Genomic DNA, 15,577 nt, shown 5'->3' on the forward strand with positions numbered 1-15,577 from the left:
AGGATCTATAAAGAACTCCTCAAACTCAACACACACAAAACAGAAAATCATGTCAAAAAATGGGCAGAAGATATGAACAGAGACTTCTCCAATGAAGACATACAAATGGCTATCAGACACATGAAAAAATGTTCATCACTAGCCATCAGGGAGATTCAAATTAAAACCACATTGAGATACCACCTTACACCAGTTAGAATGGCCAAAATTAGCAAGACAGGAAACAACATGTGTTGGAGAGGATGTGGAGAAAGGGGAACCCTCTTCCACTGTTGGTGAGAATGCAAGTTGGTGCAGCCACTCTGGAAAACAGTGTGGAGATTCCTCAATAAATTAAAAATAGAGCTTCCCTATGACCCTGCCATTGCACTCCTGGTATTTACCCCAAAGATACAGATGTAGTGAAAAGAAGGGCCATCTGTACCCCAATGTTTATAGCAGCAATGGCCATGGTCGCCAAACTATGGAAAGAACCAAGATGCCCTTCAACGGACAAATGGATAAGGAGGATGTGGTCCATATACACTATGGAGTATTATGCCTCCATCAGAAAGGATGAATACCCAACTTTTGTAGCAACATGGACGGGACTGGAAGAGATTATGCTGAGTGAAATAAGCCAAGCAGAGAGAGTCAATTATCATATGGTTTCACTTATTTGTGGAGCATAACAAATAGCATGGAGGACGAGGGGAGATGGAGAGGAGAAGGGAGTTGAAGGAAATTGGGAGGGGAGGTGAACCATGGGAGACTGTGGACTCTGCAAAACAATCTGAGGGTTTTGAAGGGGCGGGGGGTGGCAGGTTGGGGGAACCAGATTTTGGGTATTGGAGAGGGCACGGATTGCATGGTCACTGGGTGTGGTGCAAAAATAATGAATACTATTATGCTGAACAAAAATTTAAAAAAAAGTCACAGCAAAAGTTATTCTAATTGTTTCCCTTTCCTTGAAAGATCCTAATTATATATGTGTTTAACTTTTGATGTTATCACACTGATCTCTTTTAAAAATTATATTTGGTCCTCATCTCTGATTGGATTATTACTCTCTTCAATCCAGAGCATTTAGAGCTACACAAACTAAATTTTTATATATTTCCTCAGGAGAAGCCGCAAAGTGATAATGGTTGTAATTAAGGGAAGAGCCTCAAAAACATAGAGCAGAGTAGCAGTTTTTAAATGTTAATGACTTGTTTTATCCACAAGTTTACACCCATTAATTGCCAGGCAACAAAATTCCAAATCTAGAAACTGAACAGGCTATCTTGTCAAACCTTGACAATCCCTTTCAAATTTCTCCAATTCCAAAAGAGATAACCTTTACATATGTCCATATAACACATTGGGTGAGAACATTGGGGTCCTTGATCAGTAACAACTGATTGCAACTTAATTTCAAAACAGGAAATACATCTCACAGAAGAAAAACCTACTCTTGTTTAGGGAGCATACATGACCCATATCGAATTTTTCAAAAAACTGTTTGAAAATGCAAATATCTTTGATGTATATTATCAAACTGGTTAAGTCAGATTATATTTCTGACTCCTGGTTATTTCATTGGATGGAAGGAAGAAGACTGTTATATTGCACAAGTTTTTTGGAAAATGACTTTTTTTGAATTTTGGAAAAGTAAAATATGAAGAGATCACAACTGCCAGAACATCATGAGGTTAGGCTATATTTTAAGGATTTTCAGGCATTATATTATTTATCCTTAGAACAGTCCTATGAGGTGGCTATAATTATCACCAGGTCACAGGAGATGGCACAGAAAGATCAAGTTCTTAAGTCAAAATGACTGAGATCTAGTGAATATACAAGGTAACCTGTTTTTCTAAGAATAAAATATGGAAAATGATCTGAGCTGAACCTCAATGCAATCCTGTATTGTTTGTACACAACTTCAGCAATTAGTTATAGCTACTGCTTAAATATTATATGAAATTGATTTAGAATATTCACATAACTCCTCTATATAATCATGATGAATAAATACAAAGAATATAAAGGATATGTCTTCAAAGAGCTAAATATATATAAAATATGAATTTATTTGGCAAATAATTATTGAGTTTAATCTCTCTCCCTGTTGTCATTGAATTAGGGTAGAAATATCTTTGCATCATTATCAAATTAGTAATGTCTGTCCTGAATTCTGGCAATAACTAGCTGTTTGCTCTGCACAAATATCTTTATGCTTTTAATTCTTGTTTTCTTCACTATTTAAAATTCATTTTCACTTCAAAGTATTTTTTAGCATGGTAGTAAAGAATAACAGAGGTGGTGATGTGAAGAATTTAATAAAACAAGATCTCTTCCAATATATCTGGAATTCAGGTGAGGAAAACAAAACACAAGAAAGAGATTCAAAGGACACTGGTTATTATTCCATGAAGCACCTATCTCTACCAAATAATGTACCAAACCTTTCACAATGCTGCACTAAAATGGATTCTGAAGATAAATTTGGTTCCATTCTCGGAGGACGTGGGGCAGATGTGAATGGCTCTTACAGAGCAACTCTGTGGTTGTTGCATGATAATCCTGAGTGCCTGTTAACAATTTAGTACTCTCAGCTCCAAATGTGTCCCTCAGTGCCCTGGGTTCTCAGGTAATGGAGCTAGGTGCTATAAACATTTACTTCTGTTAGCTCACATGAGGTTGAATTATATGGATAAAAGGCAATGGAACAAGCAATCCTAAAATTTGTGTGGGACCAGAAAAGACTCTGAATTACCAGGGGAATGTTGAAAAAGAAAACCAAAGCTGAGGGCATCACAATGCCTGACTTCAAGCTCTATTACAAAGATGTGATCATCAAGACAGCATAGTATTGGCACAACAACAAACACATAGATGAATGAAACAGAATAGAGAGCCCAAAAATGGTTCTCCCACTTTATGGCCAACTAATCTTCGAAAAATCAGGAAAGAATATCCAGTGGGAAAAAAAGTCTCTTCAATAAATGGTACAGGGAAAATTGTCAGCCATAGAAAGAAGAACCTCTTACACCATACACAAAGATAAACTCAAAATGGATGAAAGACCTAAATGTGAGACAGGAATCCATCAAAATCCTAGAGGAGAAATGGGCAGTAACCTCTCCAACACCAGCCACAGCGACCTCTTAAGACACATCTCTAAAGGCAAGGGAGGCAAAAGGGAACTTTTGGGACTTCATCAAGATAAAAAGCTTTTGCACAGCAAAGGAAACAATTAACAAAACTAAGAGGCATCCCACAGAATGGGAGAAGTTATTTGCAAATGACACATCAGATAAATGGCTGGTATCTAAGATGTATAAAGAACTTTTTACACTCAACACCCAAAAAAGAAATAATGTAGTCATTAAATGGGCAGAAGACATGAACAGACACTTCTCCAAAAAGACATACAAATGACTAACAGGCACATGAAAAAATGTGCAACATCTCTAGCTATCAGGGAAATACAAATCAAAACCACAATGAAATACCACCTTACATGAGTTAGAATGGCAAAAATTAACAAGGCAGGAAACAAGTGTTGACAAGCATGGCAACATTCTTCTACATTGTTCATGTGAATGTTAGTCAATATAGCCACTCTGGAAAACAGTATGGAGGTTCCTTAAGACTTTAAAAACAGAGCTATACCACCACCCAGCAATTAGGTATTTACCCCAAAGATACAGGCTTAGTAAAAAGAAGGGGTGCATGCCCCCCAATGCTCATAGCAGCAATTTCCACAATAGCCAAAGTGTGGAAGGAGATAAGATGTCCATCAACAGATGAATGGATTTAGAGAAGATGTAGTCCATATATAAAATGGAATATTACTCAGTCATCAGAAAGAATGAATACCCACCATTAGCACTAACATGGATGGAACTGAAGGAGACTATGTTAAGTAAAATAAGTCAATCAGAGAAAGACAATTATCATAAGGTTTCACTCATATGTGGAACATAAGGAATAGCAGAGAGGACCATAAGGGAAGTGAGGCAGAACTGAATGGGAATAAGTCATAGAGAGAGAAAAGCCATGAAAACACTGGACTCTGGGAACCAAACAGGGTTACAGATGGAGGTTGAACGGGGGGATGGGCTAACCAGATGATTAAAAATAATAATAAATCTACAATTTATAAAAAAAGGCAGTGGAGAAAAATTGCAGCATAAAGGGCTCTTCTCCCTGATTTCATGGTGTTTTCAGGGTGTTTGGCTGATGTGGCTTGGTTGCCAGCTGCCTGCATACTGAAGTCTTATGTATTCAGTCTCCAGCAAATATTGTGGCCCTCTACTCTGCCCCTTCTAATAGTCTATCAAGGAATTCTTCCTGCTTGCCAGTCATGGCCTGAGATCCATCCTGACTATAGTCAGGTGTAAACTGTGGAATTGCTCTGTCCCAGGCCAATCCCATGAACATGTCTGCCATGAAGTTGTTTGTGGTCACACTGTGTTCAATGATATCTAAATTTCATCTTCAGAGAAAAGATCTGGCTTCCCAGTGATCTCTCCTTTGGGTACTTTCCTTTAATCCTAAAGTATTCTTAAAATTTTATCTTAGTAGCTTTTTTTCTTAGTAGGCTTTCTTTTACAAATAGATAATAATCGTTTGTCTCAAAGTTCCCCTGGTTTCTGTGTCCTGACTCATCTGACTGATAACCCTGTCACCCAGGGCTGTTCAACCCTCATTTGTAGCCCTTTAAGGACTAGGGCAAATCAATTCATTTGGAATTATTAATAGAATTATTCACCTTTTTGAGAAATTTACAAAAACAGTGCTTAATATTATGATTTAGAATTTAAATAGAATTCATTTTAATAAATAGCAAAAGATTAAGAAATATATGATCTATACCTGAGTATTTATTTTTTATATTAGTATGACACCAACACCAAGGTTGAAACCCCAGGTATACTTTGGACTTTGGAAGAATTTGATGCATCATTGCAAGTTCATCCTTGCAAATAATGAATGATTCTAGTGAGTGTTACTGAGATGGGAAAGGCCAATATGTGTGCAGACCGGGGCAATTAAGGAAATCTCTGTACTTTTCTCTTAATTTTGCTGCGAACCTAAAATTTCTCTAAAAAAATAACATCTTAAAAATATTCTGAGAAGGCAATTGTATGTCTTTTGGAGAAATGAGAGATAGTTCTTTAGATGGTGACAGAGCATTATCCCCAAATTAGGTAACTTATGTCTGGTGTTTACAAACATATGGTCTTAATTCTAAGCAAGATTCATTAGATATTATCTTTGAACTGAAGATGAAAAATGAAAAATTCTTGTCACTCTCTGAAGATACTGCTGGTCTGAAATACAGAAAATTACATTAATTTAGTGATAAATACCATAATATTTTGATGAATAAATAATTTATTTCGACTAATAGTTAAGTAACAAATCTAAATATTTCCCTTGTCATTGTTCTATGAAAACACTGCAACATTTGTGTTTTCTAGTTGCTCACATATTAATGTTTTTTCTTGTAAGATTAATTCTTTTAAATTATAAAATATAAACATTCTCAGGAAACTTACATTTTTGAGAAGAAAGTTGTGCCTTTTGGCCACACAGATGAGTTATTATTGATTCTCTGGGAGCCTCTAATCCATGAAGATGGAAGAAAGAAGTTCAACAAATACTGTGAGAAAGCAGATTTTATTAGAAATCAAATAGGAGCTCTTATACTTGTTTGAATTTTATAGTAACAATAAAGTTCTTTCCTTATAGTATCTGTCTATATCTATATTTTTTGTATCACACTGGACACACTAAAAAATATATCCTACTAGGACTAAGTAGGAGGAGAAACTGACAAAGATAACAATTTTGGGTTTCTGATAAGTGAAAAAAAGTTTTAAAATTTTGTGAAATATGTACATTGGGAAAAAATCTTAGAGGTTCAAGTAAGAAGAAGCACCTTGTGATTTTCTTGTGTAGGGCAGCTCCTGTGCCTCCCCCCAACCCCCCAGCACCCTAGCTCAGTGATCAGGAAGAATTGTAGTTTTTACAGTTGGAGAAGCTGCAAGTAGCAATGGTGCTGGTGCCCCAGGGAGACTTGGTTAGCAGTTGGGAAGGGGGCAAAGGGGTCCATTGGTTTTCTAGCTCAAAGTGTTAATTTTGCTCAGTCATGATGAGGAAAAATCTTACTTTTTTTTTAGTCAGAGCTTGTGGTCTTTGGGTCAATCGCTCTGACTCCCATAAATATAATGGGAAGACACTGATTAGGGAAGGTATGACAGAAGAGTTGACCTGAGCTCTCTATACATTCTTGGCAGATGGGGAAAGAAAAAAAGTCTGTGCACAGGGAGAGACCAAGATGAACCCACTAGAAAGTAAAAGTGAAAGGAGACTTGAGAACTGCTAGTCAAGTTGTGAGCACTCCTACCCCCCAACACACACACACTCACTCACACACACACAGGTGACTCATGCTCACATATGCTCTCTCTCTCTGTTTCTCGCTCTTGCAGAAATAAACAAATTTAAAAATCTCTAAAAAATAAGTAAAAAAAATAAATCCACATCTCAGGACATCATACCAAGATGACTGAAGATCACTTGAGAACACAAAGAAATACTCTTGAGGGAACAGAGTGGATTAAGACATGACTTAAGTCAGAATGAAAACAGGGAATGGGTGATATATCTTCCACCTCTATCAGCATTAGACCACGTTATCTACCACAGAATCTATATCTGCCCTGGACACTATTTCAGACTATGCATAGGAGCTGACCTCAGCAAGATGTAACAATAGGAAACCCCAAGCTGTAAATCCCAAAGGAAATAATAATTTAAAGATACATCCAGACCCAAATAGTTGTATATTTCTTCTAATCATTTTTGCTAAGGTTGCCAAGACTATTCAATAGGGAAAGGACAGTATCTTTTACAAATGGTGATGGGAAACTGACTATCCACATGCAAATGATGAAGTTGGATGCTTACATTGATACCATAAACTAAAGCTTACTCAAAATGCACTGAAGACCTAAATGTAAGATGTACAACTATAAGGGTGCCTGGTTGGCTTGGTCAGTTGGGCATCTGCCTTTGGTTCAGGTCATGTTCCTGGAGTCCCTGGGTGGAGCTCAGCATTGGGCTCTATGCTCTGTCGGGAGTCTGCTTCTCTCTCTGGCCCTTTATTCTGTTCGTTTTCTATCTCTCTTTCTCTCTCCCAAGTAAATAAATGAAAACCTTAAAAATAAAGATATAAAGCTATAAAATTCCTTGAAAAGAATGTTGGGGAAATAAACAACATCATATTTGGAAACGATTTCTTGGATATGACACCAAAAGCACAGACCACAAGGGAAGAGTCCATTGTAGACAAATGGGTTACATCAAACTAAGACATTTCTGTGCATCAAAGGGATTGATCAAAGGGGCACCTGGGTGGCTCAGTGGGTTAAGGCCTCTGCCTTTGGCTTAGGTCATGATCTCAGGGTCCTGGGATTGAGCCCCGCATCGGGCTCTCTGCTCAGCGAGGACCCTGCTTCCCCCGCTCTCTCTCTGACTGCCTCTCTGTCTACTTGTGATCTCTGTCAAATAAATAAAATCTTTTAAAAAAAAAAAGGGATTGATCAACAGAATGAAAAGAAATTTAAAAAAGCAATTTCAAATCATATATCAAACAAGGTATTCATATCTAAAATATATAAGAAATCCAGCAAGTCAATAACAACAACAAAAACCAAATAACCCAATAAAAAGTGGGTAAAAGAATTAATTTTTAAAAAAATTTTTTTTAATTTAAAAAATTTTTTTTTAATTTTTTAAAAATTTTTTAACATTTTTTCCCCAAAGAAAATATGTCAGTGGTCAAACACCATACAAAAAGATGCTCAGTATCACTAATGATCAGAGGAATGCAAATCAAAACCTCAATGAGATATCACCTCATACTCAAAAAAAAAAGAGTCAGTGAAGACACTGCAGGAAAAAGAGGACCCTTGTACACTGCTGTTGGGACTATAAATTGGTCAGCCACTGTGAAAAACAATATGGAGATTCTTCAAAAAACTAAAAATAGAATAACATAAAGAATCAGCAATTCCACATGTAGGAAAATACATGAAAGTATTGAAAGCAAAGTTTCAAAGAGATAATTGTACACCAATGCTCACTGCAGCATTATTCACAAGAGTCAAGTGTTAGAAGCAACTTAAAAGTTGATGGATGAATGGATCAAGAAAACGGTACATACATAACAATGCGATGCTATTCAGCCTTGAAAAGGAAGGAAATCCCATCACATGCTCCAGGACATTATGCTAAAAGAAATAAGCCAGTCGCGCGCGATTGCGCGTGCGCACGCGCACACACACACACACACACACACACACAGACACACACACAGACACACACACAGACACACACAAAGTGTATGATTCCATTTATGTGAAGTATTTAAAGCAGTGAAACTGATAGATACAGAAGTAGGATGGTGATTATTAAGGCTTGAAGGGTATGTGGAGGAGGGGAATTATTGTTCAAGGAGTATTGACTTCCAGCTTCACAAGGTGAAAAAGTTCTAGGGATCCGTTGGGCTCAATGTGAATATAGTGAGCTCCCTAAGCTGTATGCTTAAAGATGGTGAAGATGCATATATAGTTAAATGTAACACAAGGTGTGAGATAGTGTATGATTCCCACTATATGCCAGTGTGGAGAAATGAAAACTATAGAGATAGTGAAAAGATCAGTACTTGACAAGGTTTAGCAGGGAAGGAAGGATGGATAGGTGAAGCGCAGAGGATTTTTAAGGCACTGAAACTATTCTGTGTAACTCCATAATGGTTTAGCACGTCATTACATATTTCTCCAAACTCATAAAATGCACAATATCAAGAGGAAATTTTAAAGTGTACTATGGTCTTTGGGTGATAAAAATGTGTCATTATAGGTTTATCAAATGTAGCAAATAAATAACTCCACTGAGGGATACTGAAAGTGAGGGAGTCTGTGCACTATGCATGCATAGATACAGACAGTAGGGGAATATGGGAAATCTCTGTGTCTTGTCTGAGTTTTGCTATAAACCTGAAGCTGCGTAGAAGATGGTCCATTTTTTTTTTAATATGGGTAATGTCAATATGGTAAATTTTATGTTATGTGTTCTGGTTGCAGGAACTCAAACAAAACAAAACAAAACAGAAGGCAAACAAACATAAAGAGGTCTTGACAGCAGTGAGAAAAAAACTTGTCATTACATTTAGGAAAATAGCAATATGGTCGATAGATGAGTTTTCACCAGAAACAATGAAAAATGAAAGAGAGGGAATGTCAAATTCAGAGTTGATAGTACAAAAAACAAAAACAAAAACTTCCTCCTCACACAAAAGAAATCTAAAGCAAAACAAGATAAAACAAAAAGTCTTGTGAAGGAAGAATTATAAATTCAGCAAAACATTGTCAAAAAAAAGAAGGTGCATAAGGCCGCATGACAAACATGAAACAAGAAAATTTCATCTTGGTAGACCTGTCTTCCAAAAATATTCTTCAAGCTGAAAGTAGATGATGCTAGATTATAACACGAACCTACAACAATGAATAAAGAATAGCAAAAATGGTAAACCTGTGGTAATTTAATAATCTGTATGTGTATTTTCCTTTTGGAATTGCTTTTGAAGATAAGATTATTTAAAGTCATCGTTATTATTGTTATATCGTTATATCATACACTTGGATCTATACCATTTATGGATGCAAACTTGTGTTGGCATACAGGCACATGGTGTGGGGGAGGGAGGAAGAAAACATTTTTTTTAAGTATTTATTAATTTCTGTGGTGCACATTCCCCAGAAATGCTTCATTTCACATCACCAATGTGAAATCATGAATACAGTGTAGGAAAAAATACATGTAACTGGTGTTCAAGTCAATGCTAGGTGGCTTCAGTATGACATTGTTAGAAGTACAGATTCCCCTTTCTATCTGAAAGAATGTTCCTATGAAATCTTTCCTGAGCTGAAATGGTGTAAATTGAAGAAGCAATTACCATTAATTGGAATTAATGGAATTAATTAATTGGAATTAAATGGAAAAGTTGCTGAGTATTCTCCAATCCAAAAAATAATCTCTTGGTCTATTCTGATATTTTATAACACATCTTGCTAATGGATGCACAAAATAAATTGAGATGAAGCATAGACCTTCAAAAACATGGTTGAAAGCTATGCTTGATACTGAGATGCTAAGTATATTTTCTGAGGAAGGAACGTGACGGGGCCACTTTAACTGCTTGGGTCATGTGCTGCCTCTATAACAGCAAACCCAGCACTGAACACGATTTTCACATCAGGTTCTCTGTTCCCCGGGGAGTCTACCTCCTCCTCTCTCTCTGCCTGCCTCTCTGCCTACTTGTCTGTCAAATAAATTAAAAAAAAAATATATATATATATATATCACATTATATATACCACACATTACATAAAGTAGGCCAGAGATTTCTTTGAACACTAAAAGCATGATCCATAAAAGAAGAAACTAATGAAATGTAATTCATCAGGACAATTTCTACTCTTTGGAGAGAAAAGAAAGATAAATCATAGACTTCAGAGGATATATTTACAAGTCATACATCTAATAAAAGACTTGCTGCCAGGATACTACAAATCAGATACTACAAATCTGATACTACAAATCAGACTTCCTGTTCTGGAAAGACAGAGAAGAAAAACTTTTTGCTATTCCTCCAACCAAATAGAGCTAAAACCCCTGGACATTACATACAGGACAACATAGACTCAGAAAGATGATGAGAAAGCTGACAGAAATCAGCAGTCCGGGCATGAGGAATGACATGGCTGTGAGCGCCCTGGAATATCTCTTTCCCTCACATGTCCCAGACTGGTGCCAGAGAGGTTGGCAACCCACAGAAACCAATGGGGACAGACAAAAGTCCAAAACACATTTTTTTCTCTCCAGTCAAAATAACAAGGAAAAGATATGCTAGGAAAATGGAAAATTTTTGGTCACTGAATGCATTATTCTAATCAAAAAACTTTGACTATCCAGAATGCATTATTCTTTTTTTTTCCCAATTTATTTATTTTCAGAAAAACAGTATTCATTATTTTTTCACCACACCCAGTGCTCCAAAGGGGCACGTGCACCCGAATGTTTATAGCAGCAATGTCCACAATAGCCAAACTATGGAAAGAACCTAGATGTCCATCAACAGATGAATGGATCAAGAAGATGTGGTATATATACACAATGGAATACTATGCAGCCATCAAAAGAAACGAAATCTTGCCATTTGCGACAACATGGATGGAACTAGAGCGTATCATGCTTAGCGAAATAAGTCAAGCGGAGAAAGACAAATATCATATGATCTCCCTGATATGAGGAAGTGGTGATGCAACATGGGGGCTTAAGTGGGTAGGAGAAGAATCCATGAAACAAGATGGGATAGGGAGGGAGACAAACCATAAGTGACTCTTAATCTCACGAAACAGAATGCATTATTCTAATCAAAACCTTTGACTATTCCTGACTCTCACTCAGGAACGCTGCGGAAATAGACATTCTGTGATAAAGGAGAACTATGAAAATGTGTCACCACCAGACCTGCTCTGAAAGAATTGATAAAGGGGATTATCTAAAGAGAAATTAAACAATAAAGGGAGGAATCTTGGATCATCAAGAAGAAAGAGGACAAAAGAAAGATTAAAACTTTCATTAGCTTCAATGGAACTTCCTTTCTCCTCTGTGTCATAAGTTATTTGATAGTTGAAGCAAAATATTAATATCCATGTGATTCTCAATGTAAGTAGAGAAATATTTAGGCAAATTATAAATAGGACACAGTAAAGAAAGGTAAGTTTATGTATTTTACTTAAAGTGCTATGGGTTGTGATAGACTGTAGACTGTGATATATGTGTATCTGATAATCTATATAAAGATTCTATATAAAAATTCTATATAAAATTCTATATATATTCTATACATAAAATTCTATATAAAAATCTATATAAGATTTTTAATACCTGTATGATTTATATAAAGTAGAATAGAGCATATGTGACATATATATGTTTTTGTATATATATATATAAAGTCATTTATGAAGAAAAGATCTACTTTGGTATAAATTATAGTCTACAATTAGGTAATGATGTAGAAAAGTATAATCTTTAATTTTATCTCACAGCATCACAAACAGAGCATCACAAAAAATAAATTCCAAAATGGTCATAAACTCTATTTAAGGGTTAAAAAAGAAAAAAGAATAAAGAAATAAAGAAAAACAGATAAATTCTAGAGAATAAGATAGGAAATTATATTCATGTACTTTGACTAACTTCTGAAATAGGTCCAAAACAATCACCAAAATTGTAAATTGAATTAGAGTAACATTAATAAATTTTCTCATTAAAAGAATCCAATTTCAGAGTAAAAATGCAAGTCACAGAGTAAAAAATCTATTTGCATCTTATAAACTCAGAAATGAGCTCATATCCAAAATATGACAAGGACTGGAAACATTTGAAATCTTACCAGGTCCTCTTCATCTATGGAGAGCAAGGTAGAGTTATTGGAAGCACAGAACATCAAACTCTCATTCCATGGTTTTCCTTCAGTGTTAATGTAATAGCAATTGTTGGAGTATGTAATCCACTCTTTTGGACAATGCCCACAATGATAAGCTAAAGAAAGATCATGAGATATCATCCAAAAGAATCTTGAATATTAACAAATTCAAATTAATTTACATACTCACATATATATACACATATATGTGCATAACACATCCATGTACTCTCACGGGATGGTATAAATAGAAAAAAATATGGTTACACACACTCAACAGAGAATGGTTAGGCTATCATTCTCTAAATTATGTGTTCATATAAAGCAAATACACAAGAATATTCCTCCCTACATGTCTTGAGAGTCACTGAAGGAAGCAACTATTTTAGAATAGTAAAATGATTTTTCTCTTCTGTTATAGCAGGAGGAAATTTGAGGCAATTGGTAATAATGGATATGGGAATTTAAATGATTATTTCTTCAGATTATTGTATTAGAATAAGCAGTCTCCTATAATCATTACTTCTGAAAGTTTATTAGATGATTTTCTGATATATTTTCTCCAAAAGAATCTATTATCATCTTTTCCTAGCCTAAGATAGAGATAAAATAGAAACTATAATAATATTAGAATTTTTAAAATGATTCTGTACCTTTTGAGATCCTTGTTTCCTGGGATGTTTGGTTCTGCTCTGCTAGAAAAATTAAAGCAATCTTCATACATACTTAATATTAAACCAAATAAATCATAATTATTTGAGTTTTTTAGTTTGAAATTTGGTGTATTGTTTAGAATTAGAAAAATCCATAATAAAATGGATTTTAGCCCATTAAGTAGGTAATGAACATGTGGGGAAAATGTTTCAAAAGCCTAAAGAACCAAATATCACCATTTCTTATAATACTTGGTTTATGCAATCTCAAGAATTAATTTCTGTATTTCTCAATAAGGTCTCTGCTTACTTGGCAGAAATCACAAGTAGACAGAGAAGCGAAAGTAGGCTTCTTGCCTAGCAGAGAGCCCAATCGGTATAAGGCTCCAAGCAGAGAGCCAGATGTGAGGCTCGATCCCAGGGTCCTGGAATCATGACCCAAGGTTTTAGCCCACTGAGCCACCCTGGCGGCCCTCAATAAGGTCTCTGCTATAACTTGTCTTTGAGTTATGGAATCTGAACAAATTTTAATACTCTCTACATTATTGTTATTTCTAATGTCACAAAAGCAAAATAAGCTTTTCTAACTTAGAGCATATATGCATTAAAATGAGATAATTCAATTCCATAATGTTACACAGTATTTCCAGGCACTGATGATCATTAAAGTGAAAAATTCCCTTGTAGACATTCAAACATTACTCACAGGGAATAACAGCTATTGTAACCACAGTGGACGTCAAGACAAGGCAGATGATTCCCAGGATGCCAGCAATGAGCTTCCCTGGACATGAAGATAAGTAGTAGGAGAATTGAAAACACTGAGAAAGGATGAGCAGTAACAATCCTTTAAGAAAATAATATATTAGAGAACCAACGATGTTCAGGGAATCACATATGAAACTTGCACCCCAATCCGTATCTACCATTATAATCTTTTCTCAGAATATACCATTGCAGTTGCAGTAAGTATATTACCCTAAGAGATATGGGAAAGACTCAGTAAGCAATGGCTGAACAAATTTAGTCCTCGGATTTCCATTACAATACCGTATTCCAGCTGCACACACAGATCCTCACAAATGAAAAATAGGGGATATCATTCCCTACTCATTCTCTACGCCCCTGCATCCCAACTGCATATAATAGAACACTTATACCGAGTATGTATTAAATGTTTTACCTTTGCAGGGGGTTTTCTTGTCGTTCCCTTGAAGGTCCTGAGAAGCATTGTCAAGATTTAATTCTGCATATGTTATTTCCTGCTCAATTTTTGAAGTGGAGCTTTTAGTGCCCTTAGCTTTCACTTGCTGTCTTCTTGAACCCTTAACCTGACTGAGTTCTGCATAGGTAACTCCTTCGTTATTCATCTCTCCAGCTGCGTGGTGTCAGGCACAGGGCTGAGTGGAACTGTACTGAAGGACTTGATGAAGAGTGTATGCGATGACAAGATTGCTGGGACAGTCACATTGAGTGGAGTGTGGGTGAGTGAGTTCATTTGCATTTGAAAGTGTAAAATCTGGTACTGGTTTCCTTAGGCCTTTGAAGAAGTGTTTTATGATAGAATAAGGGGTTTTACAACACTATTCTATGTTTGACACAATAGTATTTGTTGAAATAAGATAAAGCTATAAATTTGTGGAGAAGAAAGGAATTCATGAATAATATTGTCCTTATTAATGTCCTATTATAATGTAATCATGATTCCACAGAACCATGTCAACGCTATTAGGATAACTGGTTTAAAATTTAAATGCTGCATTAGAAAAAAATGGTACATCTACTTTTTCCACAATTTTTAAGTCCATATTAGTTAAAAATTGAGTGCTCTGAGATTGGGGAATACTAGTTTTAGCACAAATAGGAATTTCCTGTAGTAAATGACTTTTATTTAAACATACATTTCTTTACTAAAAGGTAATGCAGTACTATCAAGTGAATTTTTATTTTGAATAATTGTATAGTTCTGAGAAATTGTTAAATTTCAAAAGAAAGACTTGGAAAATGTCACATGACACATTACATTTATTGGAAACCTGAACAACACTGAAAACAAAGACCAAACTATATTTTTTAAAAGTACTTATATAACACTAGAAATTGACAACTGATTTAATGATAAAGATATGAAATCGTAAAATGATAAATAGAAGCGTAGATTATTTATGGAGGAACACTGTTGGTACAAACCACAGAAAGTTCAATGAATGTCAAAGACAGTAAGGGTAGCTTTAGCTGTATAAAGAATTCTAATAAATCAAATCAATATAATTTCATAATTCAATGAGCTCTGCAGTTAGTGAAATCTGGAACTACTCATGGCTCTGAAACTTAAAATATATGATCTTTAACAATTACTTCCTATCTAGCTATCTAGTTTTTACTG

General features: G+C 35.5%; 1 protein-coding gene across 1 annotated transcript; it reads right to left on the bottom strand.

Annotated features, from left to right (window-relative positions):
• Window positions 1-5,185: 5,185 nt before the first annotated feature.
• LOC122891588 (NKG2-A/NKG2-B type II integral membrane protein-like) lies at window positions 5,186-14,561 on the bottom strand. Its single transcript, XM_044227356.1, has 6 exons — window positions 14,375-14,561; window positions 13,898-13,975; window positions 13,192-13,233; window positions 12,506-12,654; window positions 5,532-5,635; window positions 5,186-5,303 (listed from the first exon to the last, which is right to left on the bottom strand). The coding sequence occupies exons 1-6, from the start codon at window positions 14,559-14,561 to the stop codon at window positions 5,186-5,188; spliced, it is 678 nt and encodes a 225-aa protein (XP_044083291.1).
• Between the last annotated feature and the right edge of the window lie 1,016 nt (window positions 14,562-15,577).

Source organism: Neovison vison, chromosome 12 (assembly GCF_020171115.1).
Source record: "Neovison vison isolate M4711 chromosome 12, ASM_NN_V1, whole genome shotgun sequence".
In the NCBI taxonomy this organism is placed as follows: domain Eukaryota; kingdom Metazoa; phylum Chordata; class Mammalia; order Carnivora; family Mustelidae; genus Neogale; species Neogale vison.

Excerpts from the sequence above, each read along its gene's own strand:
- LOC122891588 (XM_044227356.1), bottom strand. The coding sequence starts at position 14,561 with ATGAATAACGAAGGAGTTACCTATGCAGAACTCAGTCAGGTTAAGGGT. Across the intron at positions 13,976-14,374 it reads CAAGAAAACCCCCTGCAAAG|GGAAGCTCATTGCTGGCATC; the intron begins GTAAAACATTTA and ends CTTCATGTCCAG. Across the intron at positions 5,304-5,531 it reads ACAACTTTCTTCTCAAAAAT|ACCAGCAGTATCTTCAGAGA; the intron begins GTAAGTTTCCTG and ends TCTGTATTTCAG.